Raw genomic sequence first — 20,956 nt, 5'->3', positions numbered from 1 at the left:
ATTAGTCTTCCCAGGTGTTTCTGATTAACCACGCCCCCTTGTTATCTTGTTTAGCTTGTTTGCCTGTGTATTTAAACCTCTGTGCTTCAGTTGTCGTTTTGTCGGTTGTTGTTGCTTGTAGATGTTCCTGTTCTGAGTTAGCCCTGGATTACCTGTTTGTTTCATTAAAGTGCTTGCATATGGATTATCTCTCCGCTTCGCCCTTGCCTTAGCGTAACAGCTATTTCTTGACTCTTTTGAGTTGACTCCTGATGTTGGTTTCACCTTAACTCAGTTTTACACCAAATATTACATTTTCAAGAGAATTCACACATTTTTATTTTGTTTACTACATCCAATAAATTAAAAATCCATAATGAATATTCGTGAGTTTCACAGTATATATGTTCAAATAGTAAAATAGTCTTAATAGTCCTGTCCCTGTGAAGACTTTGGGGCTTATTATAATGTTATCATCATCGACTAATGGCTTTGAGACTGATATTATTTACCTGTGCTCTTATCCAGAGCCCCACTGGATATTTCCTTGTCTATTTAAGGTTCCTTGATAGGTTCCTTGTCTATTTAAGGTTCCTTAAATAGACAAGATTCCTTGTCTATTTAACTTGTTGTATAATATCAAGAAAGTGTAATTACCTGCCTCCTTGTTTATTGTAGATGCCTTTTTGCTACACATATCAATGTATTGGATATAATGCCTTGCATTCAATGTTGTTATTTATTTTTGTTTGTAAAAGATGGCGTATATTGTTTTGGCATAGATGTACAGTAATTGGTTATGTATGTGGCTGTGCCAACCCATGAGAAAGAGGAGCAGAAAAGTGTGATTATGTGTGTGTGCTCAAAGACACAAAGTAATGTGGTTCTACTCCTAGAACCTTAAAGGAAATCAGGAAAACAAAAAATGCTGTAAGACTTTTAATAAGAACATAACACTGACCAAATTATAAGTGATTTTAAAATGCTTATAATTGAGGCCAGACTCAACTTACTTTACCTAACCTGTAATAAATAAATTGGTTAAAAGGTGTTAAGATCTTATGGTTACACACCATAAAACAGACTCTGAAATCACCATGGCAACACACTCCTCCTTCCTTGTTCTAAATCTCTCTTGGTTTATTCCTCTCGCTTAACCTCCAGTTTAGTCTACTTCATGTATTGGTGGACACAAGTAATCCAGGAATAATGCCACACCATCATAATCTTGTTTTCATGACTCTTGTAGTCTTTGGGATGGTACTGAGTGGGTATGTAATCTTTATTACTATTTGTTGGTTTGACTTTCTATTTGGTTTGTGAATTGACAAATAGTCACACATGCCTTCAGTGGTGTCCTACCTGAATTAATAACTTTTAATAGTGTAACAGCGCACGGACTCTATAATTGTTGTGACATTATGTTTTTATTTTGCACCGGCAGTTAATGGGTTAATGCGGGGAGTTCGGAAAAGGCCGAGTAGAGAGAAACGAGCGAGTGAGTTCGGCTTTTAGTGTTCCTTGCGTTCCGATTATAAATTCAGTAACGGAGCCTCCCTTGTCTTGTCTCTCAAGGGTTACAATAGTATTACTATTTGGGGAAAAAAAGTTTCGATCATACATTTACAAGAAAAATTAAGAAAATCAAATTAACCACGGAAAGAACAGGGGCAAAAGTCAGTATTAATGTAAACTCGTAGAAGCACTTGAGTCATTTTTCAGAAGTTGAGAAATACTCTATGCACAATATTAAATTGCATTTCTTTGAATCTGTTGCAGACTGAAATATTCAAGGGTAGTCTGATAATATCATCCCAGTCATTTTCATCAATGTCACATTATAAGTTCTTACTCCATGCCTTTTGCAAGCAACAAAATCAGATTGTCTGCTTTGTGATGGCTTATCATAGAGTAAAATTGGTATATGAAGTTTTTAACTTCGGTATCCTAAAAAATCTATCCAAAAAGAAATCAGAGCTATCCAGGGTTAAACTAGCATTTATAATCTGAACGAAAATGTCTTATCTTCAAGTAAACTTAAAGAAATCCTTTTTTGGGCTATTATGCTTTACATGTAGCCTAACTCATCAAATGACATAAAAACACACAGTATTGATTTAAATATTTAGATAAAAAAAAAAAAGTGTCTAAGTTAATACTTGTTCAAAACATATAGTAAGGTATGTACTATTTTCTGTTTATTTTGATAAAAAAATAAATAAACTTTTGTTAAATGAATATAGGCCTACTGTTAATTAAAATATGTTAATATAAAAATGTATTTTAAAAACACAGAAACAAAATTATTTTAAACAGTAAAGATTACGAAAGCATTGATGGAGATCCCATAATAATTTATTATAGATTTACAGTAGCCTAGTATCAAAAAATATTTTATTATATTAATATCACATTTTTAAATATGATTGTTTCATTATAAATAGGCTATGGGTATTATCTCTAAGGTGGACACCCAACTTCATATATTATATTACCATCTGAATTTAACCATGTCATGTTAACTAATGGAAAAGTCAGCCAGAACGTGCATGTAAACGCATTGTGGATATGATAGGCGAGCTCTGATTGTACTTGCACTCTGAATGTTCTGATCTGTGATCAAGATTTGACAACTCTAATAATGAGTGGGTTTTCTTTTACCTGTCAGGGATTTAGTTTTTTTGGTCTAACAACATTGTTTTATTAGTGTATAGCTGTCGTGACACAGGCTGCCAGTTTGCTGGTATGCATTTTTTATTATTAAAATGGCAAACATTGTCGATCATTGTTGTTTGTATGACAGCAAACAACAGGGAAGTATTTTTCTTTTAGCTATACATACAACAAAGGTGAATGGAATCGGTGTTATTGGTTGGAAAACAAAACATTTTGGACATACACAAATGGAAATATTTAGTTTTGCTGAAGGATGTGACCCTCTTAACTTGCTCAGCTTGTTCAACATGTTCAGTTCTAGACGGTTCTTTGTCAGTTTTATTCCAAATGACACACAAATAGGGTCGATAGCTACTACCTATTTGGTATCGAACCGTGTAAAAAAAAAAAAAAAAAGTTATATTTTTTTACATTGAAGTAATGAATCCTTTGTTAAATGATTATGGTATTTAGAAAAATGTAGCATTGGTGCATGTTGATTTAGAGTTTGCGTCATCTGAAGTCTTTGCGGGAGTTGGTGCCGTCTTTTCTAAAGGTGTTGCCCAGCAAACAGAGAACGTTGACACAACGTAACCAACCTTATAACAACGTTTTAAGAACATGGCCAAAAGGTTGCTATAACTATGTTGTGTGGTGAAGGTTGTTACAGTGTTGTCACAATTATGACATTGGACTGCCGTTCAGGGCCATTGCTTAAAGTTGTGCCTAGGGTGTCTGGACAACCACTGGACGACATATATACTCGTCACGGCCCTGAAGTGCGAAAATCATCCATTTAAAGGGCCCCTATTATGGATTTTTGAAAATTACCTTTCATGCAGTGTGTGTAACGTGTTAGCTCAAAGGGGAAATATAAATAATAGCTCATAACGTGTTATGATTAATTATAAATATTTGGGTCAGTTATTGAATTAACTTAATGTAGCCAAATTAATATTACAATCAATTAATCAGTTCGTCCAACAAACTCTTTTGATTATTAATTTATTCTAAGAAAAGGAAGTTTTTCATGGCCACAGACATTTTTTTATTTCTTTGTCTTTCAAAATCGTAAAATAGCCTTTGTTGCAAGCAGAGAATCAGAACCAAATACATATTGTGCACAAGTTTTATAAACTAAATCACAAACATAACTAAACAAAAACAAAGACACACATACATACAGAGGTAAAAGGGTGAGTGGCAGAATGGAATTGGAAGCAGGAAATGGAACTATGGGAAAGATCCATCTAACTATGAAAAGAACAATCAGCATTTCATTTTCAGAGCACCTCATTAAATTGATACTTGCATGGTCTGTGAAGTACCCAATTCACCTTTGGCTAAGCCCCGCCCCCCTTAGTTACTGTTGCTACGTCCGTCAACTTTGTATGGGCTCTGGTTTGGTATCAACATGGCTTATGCTGTGACAGCTCTTCCTGCTGAAATTTTATCAAACTTTTATAAAGCAGCAAATACAGTGTCCGATAGAAGAAGGTAAAAGGGGCTGCAATATGCGTTCGAAGGGTATATTCAAGACATACAGGTGAAACCCAAGCAACAACAAAGCATCCAAATAGAGACAAAAGCATACCGGTCACAGACAAAAAATGAACCACCGCATATCCTACTACCGGTAATCGAGACGGAGGCTGGGACTAAAAATATCAAGGAGCAACACTGTTCATGCAAAGCTGGGTAGGTCTCTATTCACTTCTATAATCGTTATTACAAAGCAAACGGACTACGCAAGTATAAAGTTGTATTTATTAGCAGCGTGTGCTAGCGTATCAACAATTAGGGTAGAGAACCGAAATCATAACCTAAAACAGCATAAAACTGTCCAACTAGTATAACTTGTGGCTAAATGTATCTTAGAGCACACAAAAGTGTGTTTGTTGATCCTATAGGGCAGGGGTGGGGAACCTTTTTCCTATCAAGGGCCATTTACAATTTTTTAACATTCTTTAAGGGCCATTGTAATGAGGTTCAGTGATTGGAAGGAAGAAGACAGGGTCGGCGTGACTGGGACTCATACGTTTTATTGGAAACTCAAAACTATAAACAAAACAAAAGGTGTTCAGGCAGTGCATTCACCATAGCCTCGTTACAGCACAAAAACAGTCACACAATAATACTCTTTCCACAGCTTGGGCTCAACTCTTTCCACTAAATCAGCACAGACTCACTTTTAGTCGGCCACTCATTCCACTTGCTGTCGACCACTAAAATCCACTTTTAGTCGGCCACACATTCTACTTGCTGTCGGCCACTCATTCCACTTTTAGTCGGCTACTCATTCCACTTTGCTGTCGGCCACTAATTTTTCTCTCTTCAGATTTACCTTTTTCATTACTGCAAGTGCATCCCCACAAACTAGGCAGACTGGCTTGCCTTTCTCTTCAACAAAAACATTTCTTGAAAAGCGCGACATTCTGAATCTACCTTTCTTTTTCTGACAGTCGCCATGATGCATATCAGCGATGACAACCGCTACGTGTCTGTTGCGTTCATTCTGACTGTGACCAGGACACAGTCGGAAGCGACCACCCGGAAACCTGACTCTATTATGTTATTTTATAATATTATTGTATATTATCTATTATATTAATGTAACGTGGTTAGTTAGTTAGTTCAGGGAAGAAGGAGGCGGGGACCGGCAAACGTTTAAACCACTTTAATACGCAAATGACAAAACGAAAGTAAAAACAGTACGAGGCTGAATCCAGCTTCTAATGGTGCGTTCACACCGGACGCGAATAGCGCGTCAGGCGCGAGTGATTTCAATAGGCTTGTTTGAGATGACCAAAATCTGCGCAGAACCGATCACCGGTGATCACCGCGAGATGCATGCCGGTTAGAAATGTGTCCGACTGCTTTCCGCCTGGCTCTGATGTCATGCTGACGTATGTCAAAAATCTCTCGCAAGTGCAAGGCACACCTGTCGGATTCTGCAGTCGAGCGCAGTTGCTCTCCACTGACTGCGCGGTTCAAAAGCATGATGGGAAACGACTTGCTGACGACACAGCTTAATGCTCATTGGTTTAAACAACCGTGATGTATTGTTCTTTTTTTAAATGTTTGAATTTAAAACTCTGATTTCGTGTTTTTATGTGTATAAATTATGTGTGAGTATTCCCAAACTCTCTGACAGTGCGATCTCTATGGATTATGTGATTATGTCATTTTTATATATATATATATATAAAAAAAATATATATAGGCTATATATATAGGCCATATATAAAAACACGTCTGTAGTAAAGAAACAAATGATTGATAAACGCGTAGCCTATTTGGAGTGGGATTGAATAAGTGCTTTGGGTGTCTTGTTCATTATATTTATTTTCATATAAAAGCAACAGAACTTAAATTACATCCAGTTTATTACCAACACTGTGCACGAGCGTGAATTCCGTGAATCCCGCGATATCCATCTTTGATCTCACAGCTGTCAGATCCATGGTCAGATCCACTGTGAGAAGAGAGAACTGTCCGGCTTGCCTGCACTTTTTTCACTCCTCCCCTCACTGCAGCCGGCTACTCTCGCATACAATTCAGGCGAGGCAAGGCGCATCTCAAACAAGCCTAATGTTAAGTCAATGCAAAGACGCGTTACGCGCGTAAAACGCGTAAGCGCGTAAAAACACAGGTGTGAACGCACCATTATTCGCAGTTTCTTATTGACGCAATCCGTTCCACCTTAAATGACGCGAACTTCCGCGTTTGCTGGCTTCTTATTGACGCTCAATTTAGGGACCGTGCGGTTTTTCTCTTTTTCGCGGATTCTGTTCTTTTTTTTAACAGAATTGTGTTACGTTTGTGTCTATTTTCAGAATAAAAGAATAATATTTTTTTTAATACAAATAACACTGATATATCCGCGAAAATGGACTGTAAAAATATAAAGGCACATAATTAGGCTACAGTATTAATGTCATCAGCTCAATTTAGGGACCATGTGGTTTTTCTCTTATTGACACTTTTTAGGGACCCTGTTTATATTGTAGGCCTATCTATTTTCAGAAAATAATAATACATTATTTTGAAAAGTAAATAACAAATAATAATAACATAAAATGACTGTAAAAAATATAATGAGGCCTATACATCAATCTTTAATTATTGCAAATAACATAATTTAAATGTATTTAAAAATAAATATATTGAATACTTTTTATTTATTTATTTTTACTATTATTACAAATGAAAACGTCACAAAGTAACCAGAGATTATGCTCCAGCTTGGATCCAGCCCCTTATGAAGACTTCACAGACACATCCAGAACATCAAACATGGATGATTATAAATAAATTATCATTTTATCATTGCTTTAAACTGCACATTAATGTTGCTTAAAATGCATGCGTTTGTAAATACTAATTTGTTCTATATAATATCTGTACTTTCTGATATCTCATAAAATCCTACTGTGGTTTTGTAACAGAAATCTGCATTTTCTGTAAAGCTGCTTTGAAATATGTATTGTGAAAAATGTTATACAAATGAATGCATGTATGAATTAAATTGAATTGACTTGAAAGAGCCATTGCATTGTTACTGTACATTTTAAAGTTATGGACCCAATCTGACAATACAGAAGAGTTATCACATTGTTGGCCCACTTGGGGGTGTTTCACTGTTGCTTTATCCTGCATCTGTGCTTGAATATAATCATGCACAATTTCAGATATTTATACTGTAGAATTTTGAAATTATGGACCCATGAAATGGGCCAAAATTACCCATTACCCATTGGGGGATCTATATATATATATATCAATATCTATATATCTGCCTTTGAAGGTGCGTTAAAAGTTGCACTGGGGCCTTATACCCGTTGTGCTTGACTGTCACATAAACAAATTTAGACATTTTGCATTGTGAAGTTAGTAGAGCTACTACTCTAACGAAATCCAAATGTTAAGCATTTTTTTTTACTGTAGAATTATTTTTGTATGAATTTTTGAACTTGACACATTTCACAATGTAAAATAATCCGCCTATTGCATTTTCTGCACAATACGCGGCGCTGTTTCTCGGCAACCTCATTGGGTGATTTAAAATGGACATTATCCCATTATAGTAGTGCTACTATAACGAAATTCAAATTTTCAGCAGTTTTTACTGTATAATTATTTTTGTATGAATTTTTAAACTTGGCACTTTACACAATGTACAATAATCCGCCTAATGTATTTTCTGCCCATTTCGCGGCGCTGTTTCTCAGCTGCCCTCAGAGGGTGCGTTAAATTGGACATGATCCCATTTTAGTACAGCTACTACTCTAACGAAACCCAAATTTTAAGCAGTTTTTACTGTGAAATAAAAAAATTTATGAAGCTTTAAACTTGGCACTTTACACAGTGCACATTGAGCCTAATGTATTTTCTGCCCATTACGCGGCGCTGTTTCTCAGCCGCCTCAGAGGGTGCGTTAAATTGGACAAGATCCCATAGTAGAGCTATTACTCTAACGAAACTCAAATTTAAAGCAGTACTGTAGAATTATTTTTCTATGAATTCTTGAATTTGATACATTACCAGTGGCGGTTCTACATTGGATTACACCCTGGGCGAGACCCCCTTAGACCCCCCCCCCCTTAAAAACAAAATATATTTAATTGAAATAAATTCACCAAGTTTTATTTCGAAAACCAGCAAATAACACATAAAATTAGCATCAATATGCACTTTTTGTTTACATAAACATTAAAATAATAACATTAAAGATGATTTTAAAGGAGTGTCTTTTATGTTATCTGTACACGTTCAAATAAAGTTTTTACAAAAAAGGTTTTATAAAAAGATAAACCTCACATATTTCAGCCTTTAAATAATTTTTATAAAAATAATGCGTCAAAAATGATATATTACTGACATTTACAATGCGCATTATCTTCTTTTATTATTAATAGTAAAATTTGGTCCGATTTTCCCATTGCGTCTGTCGTTGCTATGCAACCATGCACTGCGCTCTCCACAAGCACAAAGAAGTTTTAGTAGCTTACAGATTTCCACCACAGAAAAACGCTTGCTGAAGCTCTGCTACAAGATTTATTTACAGAGAAGAGAAAAACACCCACGGTGTTTGGGTGCACCCCCATACTGAAAAGTTTAGATTTTTTTCATCTCGCTGCCCCTGGAAAAAATGAGCGCGTCGCTTCAATTATGAGCGCGCTTCCCGAACTCGAGCGCGCAAAAGACGCGATATGTGAACATATAAAGCAAACTTTATTGGCGAGCTACCTCCAATCAGCTGGTGGCTCGCGAGCGACGTGTTGGAGACTCCCTTTACATAGCTTCTGTGCACGGCAGACGGCACCTTCTAAGCAAGCAGGGGCGCCAATTTGCCAATTATTGAAATGATATATAGCCTAATAGAAAACCGCTCCGCGGCGCAGAGGATTTATTTTTTTTAACAGCTCGTGCCGCCCCCCATGTGACATGAAAAGATGCCGCCCCGGGCAACCGCCCGGTTCGCCCGTGCCTAAAACCGCTACTGTACATTACACAATATACAATAATCCGCCTATTGCATTTTCTGCACAATTCACCTTTGGCTAAGCCCCGCCCCCCTTAGTTACTGTTGCTACCTCCGACAACTTCCTCTGGGCTCTGGTTTGGTATCAACATGGCTTATGCTGTGACGGCTCTTCCTGCTGAAATTTTATCAAACTTTTATAAAGCAGCAAATAAAGTGTCCGATAGAAGCAAAAGTGTCTGCAGTGTGCGTTTGAAGGCTTTATTCAAGACATACGGGTGAAACGCGAGCAACAACAAGGCATCCAAATAGAGGCAAAAGCATAACGGTCACAGTCAAAAAATGAACCACCGCATATCCTAATCGAGACGGAGGCTGTGACTCACAATATCAGGAGAAACACTGTTCATGCAAAGCTGGGTAGGTCTCTATTCACTTCTATAATCGTTATTATTTACAAAGCAAACGGACTACGCGAGTATAAAGCTGTATTTATTAGCAGCGTGTGCTAGCGTATCAACAATTAGGGTAGAGAACCGAAATCATAAATCTAAACCAGCATAAAACTGTCTAACTAGTGTAACTTCACAGTAAGGTTAAAAGCTAAATTTATCTTAGAGCACAAAAGTGTGTTTGTTGATCTTGAGGGGTTTCACTGACTGAGGACGTCCACACAGTTTAATCCAAAGACGACACTTGTCAGTATTTAACTCAACATTATCAAGCTGCAGACTCGGAGCCTGCTGCATCTACAGTCCCGCACCCAGAGTCCCGCATTCTCAGACCCCTCGTTTTTCGAGACAGCGCCTCCTGCCGTTCGGAAGATCGTATAACACCCTAAAATCACGTCTGTGATTGGAATGCAAGATTACGCTCTCTTTTTATTTAAAGTTATCCAAATAAATATTTGCGTTCCCTGCATAATGCATGTACCAAAAAAAATAAAAAATCATTGTGTTCTCAAACTTACTAATTACCCAGTATTTATTTTTTGAGCGTGGGTGTAATTGAAAGGATATTAAAAGGATATTACTGATACTCAATACAGATTGAACTATCATCTGAAAAATATTGTGATATTATATTGCTACAATGTTTTAGTTTGTTTTTGTACAATGTTTCAAATTCCATTTTTTCTTTCAGTTCAACATATAATGGTCTAATTAACATGCTAACATTACAAAACCTGTTTTTTGATATTTTGAATGTGAAGCAAAACTCAAATAATTGACAAAACACCAATAATAAACAATTCTGTACTTTATTTAACGATCACCTTATTCACTGTCATCTTGCTGTAAACAGGACAAAGCAAAGAAAAAAGGAAGAAATAATTGTGTTAGTGACTTTATTTTTGTCTTCAATTGCATTCAAAAAACCTTGGATAAAAGCGTCTGCCAAATGAATAAATGTAAAATGTAATGTAAATGCATAAGGTAAAATAATTACTTTCTGGTAGGCAAATGTTGCTTCTTTTCTCATTCTTTTTGCAATCACCCGGTCAAATTCTTCAACTTCCCTAAAATAAAAGATGAATGCCATTGTCAAAAATATTGTGTAATAATAATATTTTTTTTTGCAAATGCAAATTACAAGCATACCCAGGGTGATAAGTAGGGCCACGAAGGAACACCTCCTTTTTATATAGCTACTTACGTTTTATAAGAACTAATTTAAGTAGTCTACATAAATTATATAAAGTAAAATAATTACTCCGGCATTAATTAATTCAATAGTTTTAGGACAAAAGTTCCGATAATTAAAAAAAGGTAAATCTGATTAAATAATTAATGATGACATTCTTTGATATTAACACATATAATGTATTTAATTGGTCTACTTTAATGTCAACTAATTTTAATCAAATTTTTTACAATGGCTTGTCTACAAAAAGTCCATGGTTAAAGGCTAACGTTATCAAAATATTTTCGGGGGGAAAAGGCGAAAAAACATACATTAACGGCTCAAATTTTGTTACAAACTATCATTACAAATATTAAATAGACTGTTCATATGTTGGTGTATCGATGAGCTATAAAGTAGTTTGATTAAAAAATAAATCATTGAATAAAATTGACGATACTCACGGTTCTTCACGTGTTTATCCATGTGTTTATCCGATCTAATTTGATAGGAGGCGCTGTCTCGAAAAACGAGGGGTCTGAGAATGCGGGACTCTGGGTGCGGGACTGTAGATGCAGCAGGCTCCGAGTCTGCAGCTTCATACTACTCATTTAACTTCGGTTTTGGGAAGGGGAAAAAACGGACACCCCCCTCCAACCTCTCTGGGAAACGCGTATCTGTGTTACAAATGCCCCAGGCACAACGTTTAACCATATTTTTGATAAAACGACGACGTAATAGCCTGCCGAGACCAAAAATATGAGCCGCCTGCGTTGAAGTCAATGGAGCGCCGTGAAAAAGTGTCGGACCCTCTGTGGGAGCTCGTTCTTGGCTGCGCTGTGATTGGTCAATCTACATTCTAGGGCGTGGCTTAGCCAAAGGCGAATTCGCAACGCTGTTTCTCGGCAACCTCATAGGGTGCGTTAAATTGGACACTGTCCCATTATAGTAGAGCTACTACTCTAACGATTTGCAAATTAAGCAGTTTTTACTGTGGAATTATTTTTTTATGAAGCTTTAAACTTGGCACTTTACACAATGAACAATAATCCGCCTAATGTATTTTCTGCCCATTTCGCGGCGCTGTTTCTCAGCTGCCTCAGAGGGTGCACATTAGGCGGCTCATTGTGCACAGTGTTTAAAGCTACACTGTGTGATTTTTACCCCCATCTAGCGGTGAAAAGGTATATGACCATCCAGTGAATATTAGTTTCTGTTCCTCTCAATTCCGATTTCGTTTTAACTCCTACGGTGGCCAATGTAGTCCAAGATTAACATGGCTTCCAGTTCGACCTCGTCCATTGTGTTCCTTCAAGTGATGAGGTTACTTTAGAAAACTATTATAATTTGCAGTAATTTAATTTGTCAGTTAACATATAGCAATATAGGAGCCAGCACCAGGGTCAGATTGTACAGCACCTGTAATCCCATCCTCCATCCATAATCTTTGGCCCTCCACCGGTTTTCTGAATTTCATTCTTTTTTCGGTTTGCCTCAAACAAGTGTTTGTGATCAAATGTTTACAAAAATAATAAAAGGTTGTGTGAAATAATTGTAATTATATTTTGTCTTTATCTGCTGCTAAGAACGCTTGGAGTTGCATCTAAAAATCAATGAATATTAATCTTTATTAGTATATACATGCACATTTTTTATATATAAAAATATAGGCTATATTTCACACACACATTCATAGCCTACATATATAGAGAATTTTACATGAATATAGAACGTATTTGTTTAGCGTAGGCTACACATTAACGCAATCAGCAATCTTTCTCCAACAGTCTTCTCTTTCTTTGGCAGCAGAGACCGTATTGTTTCGAGCTTGTTATACATATTTAAAATCATCGTAATTCTGAATGATTATCTCTTGCTCCTCCGCGGAAAAAAAAATATCGCTCTCGCTTTATCCACATCGAACGCGATTGGTTGTTCGGTGCCAACGTCACTTTGGTATGTGCACGCGCTCGTGGATTAATCATAACTTAAGATCAAAGCCTGAGTTGACAGAGAAAGTTGATGAGCTGCGTCATGGTACCAATAAAGCCTGATTGCATCGGTTTGGTTTTGTCAACTCAAAACTAATCCTGTAACCTCGAGTTTGTTCAGCTACCTTCATGGTACAGGACCCTGCTCCTTGTTCCTGTCTTGAGTTCTCTGCTCCGTTGTTTGCCCTGGATTACCTGTTTGTTTCATTAAAGAAGTGCTTGCATGTGGATTCTCGATCCGCTTCGTCCTTGCCTCACCGTTACAACTATACACAGTGTACTGTATATGGTTGAAATGCCAATAAACCCACTTGACTACTGTTTGTTACGATCTTCTATTTTTGAATATATCACGTGACGTAACATGTTGTATAAATCAATATAATGTATCAGTTTCAAGTTTATCATTTAATTCAGTAATTCACACACTTTTCCACAATATTCAAATTTTTTGAGACATGATGTTTTATTAACAAGGTTCGGGAGGAGCACGTTCAGATAATTAACACAGATAATTAACACAAGTGGAGAGCACTCAACAATCAATGGTAAGAGGTATCTCAGCAGTCTCCCCTCATTCCATTGACAGTTTTGCAGCATCCCTCCACCACCCCTTCTCCACGCTTCTAGTCCTAAACACTTACATACGGGGGGAGTACTCTGGGTTCAGGCCGAAATCCGAGCTCGGAGCCCTCCCTCCGGACAGCACGCCAAATACGCATTAAACCTTAACCCTTCAAATTATATGTAAGTGTGAACTCGTGAACTACCTGTTTTGAATGCATACGTGAAATTGGTTGTCTACAGGTCCTTCTCAAAAAATTTGCATATTGTGATAAAGTTAATTATTGTCCATAATGTAATGATAAAAATTAAACCTTCATATATTTTAGATTCATTGCACACCAACTGAAATATTTCAGGTCTTTTATTGTTTTAATACTGATGATTTTGGCATACAGCTCATGAAAACCCAAAATTCCTATCTCAAAAAATTTGCATATCATGAAAAGGTTATCTACACGAGCTATTAACCTAATCATCTGAATCAACTAATTAACTCTAAACATCTGCAAAAGATTCCTGAGGCTTTTAAAAACTCCCAGCCTGGTTCATTACTCAAAACCGCAATCATGGGTAAGACTGCCGTCCTGACTGCTGTCCAGAAGGCCATCATTGACACCCTCAAGCAAGAGGGTAAGACAGAAAGAAATTTCTGAACGAATAGGCTGTTCCCAGAGTGCTGTATCAAGGCACCTCAGTGGGAAGTCTGTGGGAAGGAAAAAGTGTGGCAAAAAAACGCTGCACAACGAGAAGAGGTGACCGGACCCTGAGGAAGATTGTGGAGAAGGACCGATTCCAGACCTTGGGGGACCTGCGGAAGCAGTGGACTGAGTCTGGAGTAGAAACATCCAGAGCCACCGTGCACAGGCGTGTGCAGGAAAAGGGCTACAGGTGCCGCATTAGCCAGGTCAAGCCACTTTTGAACCAGAAACAGCGAAGAGAAGCAGCACTGGACTGTTGCTCAGTGGTCCAAAGTACTTTTTTCGGATGAAAGCAAATTTTGCATGTCATTCGGAAATCAAGGTGCCAGAGTCTAGAGGAAGACTGGGGAGAAGGAAATGCCAAAATGCCTGAAGTCCATTGTCAAGTACCCACAGTCAGTGATGGTCTGGGGTGCCATGTCAGCTGCTGGCATTGGTCCACTGTGTTTTATCAAGGGCAGGGTCAATGCAGCTAGCTATCAGGGGATTTTGGAGCACTTCATGCTTCCATCTGCTTTAAAGCTTTATGGAGATGAAGATTTCATTTTTCAGCACGACCTGGCACCTGCTCACTGTGCCAAAACCACTGGTAAATGGTTTACTGACCATGGTATTACTGTGCTCAATTGGCCTGCCAACTCTCCTGACCTGAGCCCCATAGAGAATCTGTGGGATATTATGAAGAGAAAGTTGAGAGACGCAAGACCCAACACTCTGGATGAGCTTAAGGCCGCTATCGAAGCATCCTGGGCCTCCATAACACCTCAGCAGTGCCACAGGCTGATTGCCTTCATGCCACGCCACATTGAAGCAGTCATTTCTGCAAAAGGATTCCCGACCAAGTATTGAGTGCATAACTGAACATAATTATTTGAAGGTTGACTTTTTTTGTATGAAAAACCCTTTTCTTTTATTGGTCGGATGAAATATGCTAATTTTTTGAGATTCTTTGAGGTTTGAGGTTTTCATGAGCTGTATGCCAAAATCATCAGTATTAAAAAAATAAAAGACCTGAAATATTTCAGTTGGTGTGCAATGAATCTAAAATATATGAAAGTTTAATTTTTATCATTACATTATGGACAATAATGAACTTTATCACAATATGCACATTTTTTGAGAAGGACCTGTATTTAGTTTGGTCATACCTTGACTACTTGGGGTCGAGAAATCCTATAAATAGGTGATAGGATGCCTGGCATCAGCTGTTGTGCCTCCTCTGTCCAGAAGGCAAAGCGCTGCCCGAAGTTCTGCCCATGCCTATTCAAAAGTATGGTTTAATGTAGCATAATTGTAAAGCAGACCAATGTTTTACTGCTTGAAATGTGTACCTTGCGATCGAGAATTTCTCCAGAATCTGGAGACACCACCACTTCCGAATAGATGGTATGTCAGTCAGTAATACACATGTAATATTGGAGTCTTGAATTGTTTGTTTTTTAACATTCTTGGATACATCCATTCCATGATTTAAAACTTACATCCAAAAATTTTAACATGGCACCAGTACAGATGCAGAGGGCATACTGTTAAAGAGAAAAATAATGATTACGGAGATTTAGGACAAACAGGAAAAATTGAGTAGAAATTGTATAACTTTACCATAAGCATGAATATCCCACAGCTCTGTCCATCTGACTGAACTGGAAATGGCTGAAAAGTAATTTACAGTTACTCAGATGTGATGTAGACGACCCATATATAGTGTCCACTGAGCAAAATGAAATGCCAAAATTACATAGTAAGCAAAGTTACATCAAAATCTTTGCCAAAATTACATAGTAAGCAAAGTTACATCAAAATCTTTGCCTGTCTTCTCCACCCACAGTCCATTAGTCACTGCTCCTGCAAGTTGTCTGGAAAAAAATTATGCAAAACTGAATCCATAGAACAAGTTTTTTTCCTCAAACCTAAAGCCAGATAACAAGGCTTTTACTCAAACCAGAAGCCAGAGAACAAGGCTTTTACTCAAACCTGAAGCCAGAGAACAAGGCTTTTACTCAAACCTGAAGCCAGAGAACAAGGCTTTTACTCAAACCGGAAGCCAGAGAACAAGGCTTTTACTCAAACCTGAAGCCAGAGAACAAGGCTTTTACTCAAACCTGAAGCCAGAGAACAAAGCTTTTACTCAAACCTGAAGCCAGAGAACAAGGCTTTTACTCAAACCTGAAGCCAGAGAACAAGGCTTTTACTCAAACCTGAAGCCAGAGAACAAGGCTTTTACTCAAACCTGAAGCAGGAGAACAAGGCTTTTACTCAAACCTGAAGCCGGAGAACAAGGCTTTTACTCAAACCTAAAGCCAGATAACAAGGCTTTTACTCAAACCTAAAGCCAGAGAACAAGGCTTTTACTCAAACCTAAAGCCAGAGAACAAGGCTTTTACTCAATCCTAAAGCCAGAGAACAAGGCTTTTAATCAAACCTAAAGCCAAAGAACAAGGCTTTTAATCAAACCTAAAGCCAGAGAACAAGGCTTTGCCTGAACAGGATATCAGTTCATTTCACTCAGTTTGATCTGTATTTGTTAAGGCTGTTACACAGTGTCATCAGGTTGAAGATTTTCAGAGTGCTGTTCAGGCTTAACTGGATGAATTTTTTTTTTTGTAGAAAACACCGCCTATTATGTATTAACTTTAATTCCCATAGTAACATGTAACTACATGCACTGTTCTCTGTGTCAACCTTAATCGGTCACAGGTCAAACCTTGCTAATGTCCTTTGCTTATGCGTTTCACACCTAAATATGGTTTGGTATTTCTCATCTCCAAACCCATTTGGACATAACGAGTCCAGAAACATAGCCTTCTTCTTAGCAACTAATAACACCTGTGAAGAACATACCCCTATTAATGTCAGCTATAGGGGCATCAACTGGTTTAAAAATAGAGAAAAAACTAAAAAACAATGTAACTGTACACAAAGCATGTAGTGGTTTGCTGTTTGTGACCCCCTAGACCATGCTGGCAAAATTATGATATCTTTAGATTCCACATTGTCCTATGAAAAAAAAAATATGTTCAGATCTTCTTGGACATATCTTCACTTAGGGAGGTGTATCTGCTGGACTTAACACATTATGCAACTTACCGGCAAACTAGGTTCCCTTAGTTTCCATTTAGAGACTTCAAATAGGTCAGCAATGTGGACATCCATTCCCTGAATAAAATTGTATGTCTGCATTTCATATACATATATCTCACAAAAGTGAGTACCCCCCTCACATTTTAGCAAATATTCTGTTATATCTTTTCATTGGACAGCACTATAGAAATGAAACTTTAATGCATCTTAAGGTAGTCAGTGTACAGTTTGTTATACAGTTTGTTATGCAGTATAGATTTATTGTCCTCTGAAAATAACTCTACATACAGCCATTAACGTCTAAACAGCTGAGTACACCTCGCAGCGAATGTCCTAATTGTGCATAAACTGTCAATATTTTGTGTGAGTACCATTACTCACTTTTGCAAAAAAAATTGTGTAAGTCATCAAGGTAAATACAAATACATACATGTCTCCTGGCTGCCTCCTCTACCAGCCTGAAGCACGCATTCCCAATCTAAAGGCACAGAATGTTTTGCATAATAACAATAAAGGCATTAAAACCATCCAAACTCTTTACAGCAATATCTACTTACATTGCTATCCACCTGTTCATCTAGCCCCATGCTCCAAAAGTCCTTCCCTTTGAAGACAAACTGGGCCATCCAGAACAACAATTTATTGGACGTGTTCTGTCCAGCACATAGGTCAGCTAGAAATAAAAAAATATCCCTGTTAGGAATGAGCAATCATGCATTTATTATTTAAAGCACACCAACAAGCTGTGCATGTGAACTATCCAGTTTAGTTTGGCACTCACCACTTGTTCTTGCTGAGGACACAACCTCTTGGACCACAGTGGACCTTTATTGACATACTGGTGGTCCACCAGTCCAATGTCTTCTGCATCGTTTTGGCTGCCCTCAGATTCATGGCTATGATCTACACAACAGGAAAGTAAATACTAAGCGTCATTGTCAAGTGTCATGTTTATATTTGCTATGTCACCAAGTAGGATTATTACAATACCTTGTGGCCGAAAGTAGGGCCTTAGCTGCGCAACATTAACTTTCTGTATTTTCCCTAACATAGCCACACTTGCCACACCCTTCTCTGTCAGGGATGTGAGGGTGAATGGCTCTTGGTGGAGATTCTGTAAACAATTTCCCTTTTTCACCTTCTTTTTGGGCTCCCCAATTAGGACCTCGTCCCCTGCTTTAACTGAGCACTGGCGAACCCCTTTCCCTTTCTTTGCCTCAAAAGCCTTTTTTTGTTTCCCTTGTGTCTTTTCAATGTTTTTCCGTACCTTCAATATAAGAATATATTACTATGCGAACATACTTATTCAAATTGAACATGCCATCCACACAACTTTGAACAAACCATTTCATTGAGGGCCTTGACTCCAGCTAGTTTTAGCTCCAACTCTTCCTTTTGGGTCCACCAATTCAAAGGCAGCGTCTGTCTCACAGACATTTAATGCCTGTGGTAGACGGGGGTGCCTATTGTACATTAAAAAGTACGGGCTGTACTTGGTGGATCTCTAATTTGAAACAAAATGTTTTGCATCAAATCCCAAAATAAAACTCTTAAAACATGTATGCAATATACGTTTTCTAGTCATTTTGAATAATAACCTGTTTTGCAATGTTTATTCCATAAACTATGGCCTGCAGGTGGATGTCCCAATCATCATGGTGCTGATTAACATATTTTCTGAGTCCTCTTTACATTTTGATTGGTTCTCTCATCCTTCAACATAGAAAGGAATTACTACATGCACATTAGTATACATTGGCTAAAGTTGACTTTACTGTTTTGCGGGATGTCATGATGGCACACTTACTTGGCCGTTTGACTGGGGATATATGCACTTGTGATGGCATGCTTGATGTTCAGCGCCGCAAATATGTGTGCATTAAAGGGATAGTTCACCCAAAAATGAAAATTCTGTCATCATTTACTCACCCTCAAGTTGTTTCAAACCTGTATGAGTTTCTATCTTCTGTTGAACACAAAAGAAGATATTTTGAAGAATGTTGGTGACCAGACAGTTGAAGGATCCCATTGACTTCCATAGTATCATTTTTTCCAACTATGGAAGTCAATGGGGTCCATCAACTGTCTGGTCACCAACATTCTTCAAAATATCTTCTTTTGTGTTCAACAGAAGAAAGAAACTCATACAGGTTTGAAACAACTTGAGGGTGAGTAAATGATGACAGAATTTTCATTTTTGGGTGAACTATCCCTTTAAGCTGTACATAATTCAGACACACATTGTTATTTTCAATATTTATTGGTCTCAGAAATGACCAATGACCGCTTAAAACAGCGTGAATTGTGACGATGTCATATGTCCTGTGTGAAGGGGGTGAAGGGAGAGGGTAATGAGTAGGGATGGGCAAGAGCGATCGAGTACTCGAGTAGTCGTTCGTGACAGCGACGATCGATCATGAAAACAATGATTGCCCTGACTTTAAAAAAATATAGTCTTATTTTTTTCTGATTGGTTATTGCGGCATTTGGGCCGGTTCCTGAGGTCTGATTGGTTACCGTTAGAGAGCACACCTTCCAGACCGGCGAAATAAAATGAAACTGGATTTGAAAATGCACACTGCAGTGATGCCTGGAAATCCTTTGATCATGAAATACAGTTAAGTGCAAGATGTGCACTGCCAATACATAACATTATACTGAGAACACAATTGTAATAGAATTTTGTAAATTCTTTGAGCTTTAGTTTTTCAGCGCTCTTAAAGGAAGCTCGCTCACGTTACACATCAGACTCGCACGGTCAAGTTCATGTGCACATTCGCGTCTTTTTGTGCAGATGTAAGTTGCAAGATTACTTTTATGTTGTCTACATCTGATTAATCACAAATACACGACGTGTTTAACCAGCTAGCAAAAAACTGCAGATTAATGACCGTACATTCACTCTTCAGTCTCAGCTCCATTGCAAGATGGAAGATGGTTGTTTCTAGTTATGGGTTTGAAAACACGCAGTGATGACTGTAATCACTTTCTATCATGCAAAATAAAAGTGCAAGATGTGCAGCGTCAATATACACAAGATATTCAGCATTATAATGAGAACAGGATTGTGATAGAATGTTGTAAATACTCATGTATCAGCGCACTGTTAAGGGAATAGCGCATCCAAAATGTACCTATCAAACCACTGACTCTAAAAAACTAGTTCACATGCGCATTTGCGTCCTTTTGTTCATGCAAGTTGTAATGTTACGTTTATGTATCTAGGATATCTCTCATAGGTTGTCGTAGTGCTTCAGTTTACTAGAGATCATTTACTCTTTAGCTTTATCTCAAGCAACTATTTCCTTTTAGATGTTTCTTTTTCGAAAACATTGATGCATCATAGTGTTATTTTTTCTAGTCATACGTCCATGCTTACTAGTTTTTGAGACCTGTTGATGATCGAAATGAGAAAATGACAAAAATGCCTAAAAATGCAGCCATTCGTGAGACCTTTTTCACCGCCGCATCCACTAACCCGTCAACCAAATACTGCCTAACGGCAGCGTAAAGAACAAACTTCTCATTTCTTCCGCTGAACTCCATTTTCTTTCGCTGTGAGTGAATGAAAGTTTCGCGGTACAAATATGCGCAAAATCGTAAATCGTCGCAAAACAGAATTATCATTTGCGCATGCGCGTTTTCTACTGCGTCTACTACGCATGCGTGAAATGGATCGTGCTGGTGGAACGGATCGTGTACCGACAAGCACGCTTAAAACAAAGAGTCATAAATCCTACCAACAGAGGAAACTCCCATTTGGAAATTCCCCCTTTCTTATTGGTTGAGCCAACCCCGGAAGGTGTGACCTTTGTCACGCTTTAAATGGCCTGCCCACAAGCCCCTCCGTACGTTCAGGGTGCCGTGCTGTCCTGCAT

General features: G+C 37.9%; 1 protein-coding gene across 1 annotated transcript in view; it reads left to right on the top strand.

Moving 5' to 3' along the window:
• Positions 1-1,152: 1,152 nt before the first annotated feature.
• Positions 1,153-20,956, top strand: part of LOC306995309 (globoside alpha-1,3-N-acetylgalactosaminyltransferase 1-like) — an 85,918-nt gene continuing 66,114 nt past the window's right edge. The window contains exon 1 of the mRNA XM_079606813.1: positions 1,153-1,250. Within this exon, the coding sequence (XP_079462939.1) occupies positions 1,189-1,250 (62 nt within the window). The 5' untranslated portion in view covers positions 1,153-1,188. The remainder of the gene's footprint in view (positions 1,251-20,956) is intronic.

The sequence above is a fragment of the Phoxinus phoxinus genome (assembly GCF_949152265.1).
Source record: "Phoxinus phoxinus genome assembly, chromosome: 3".
Lineage (NCBI taxonomy): Eukaryota > Metazoa > Chordata > Actinopteri > Cypriniformes > Leuciscidae > Phoxinus > Phoxinus phoxinus.
Note: the sequence above shows the minus strand (reverse complement) of the source record. Positions and strands in the feature narration are given on the sequence as shown.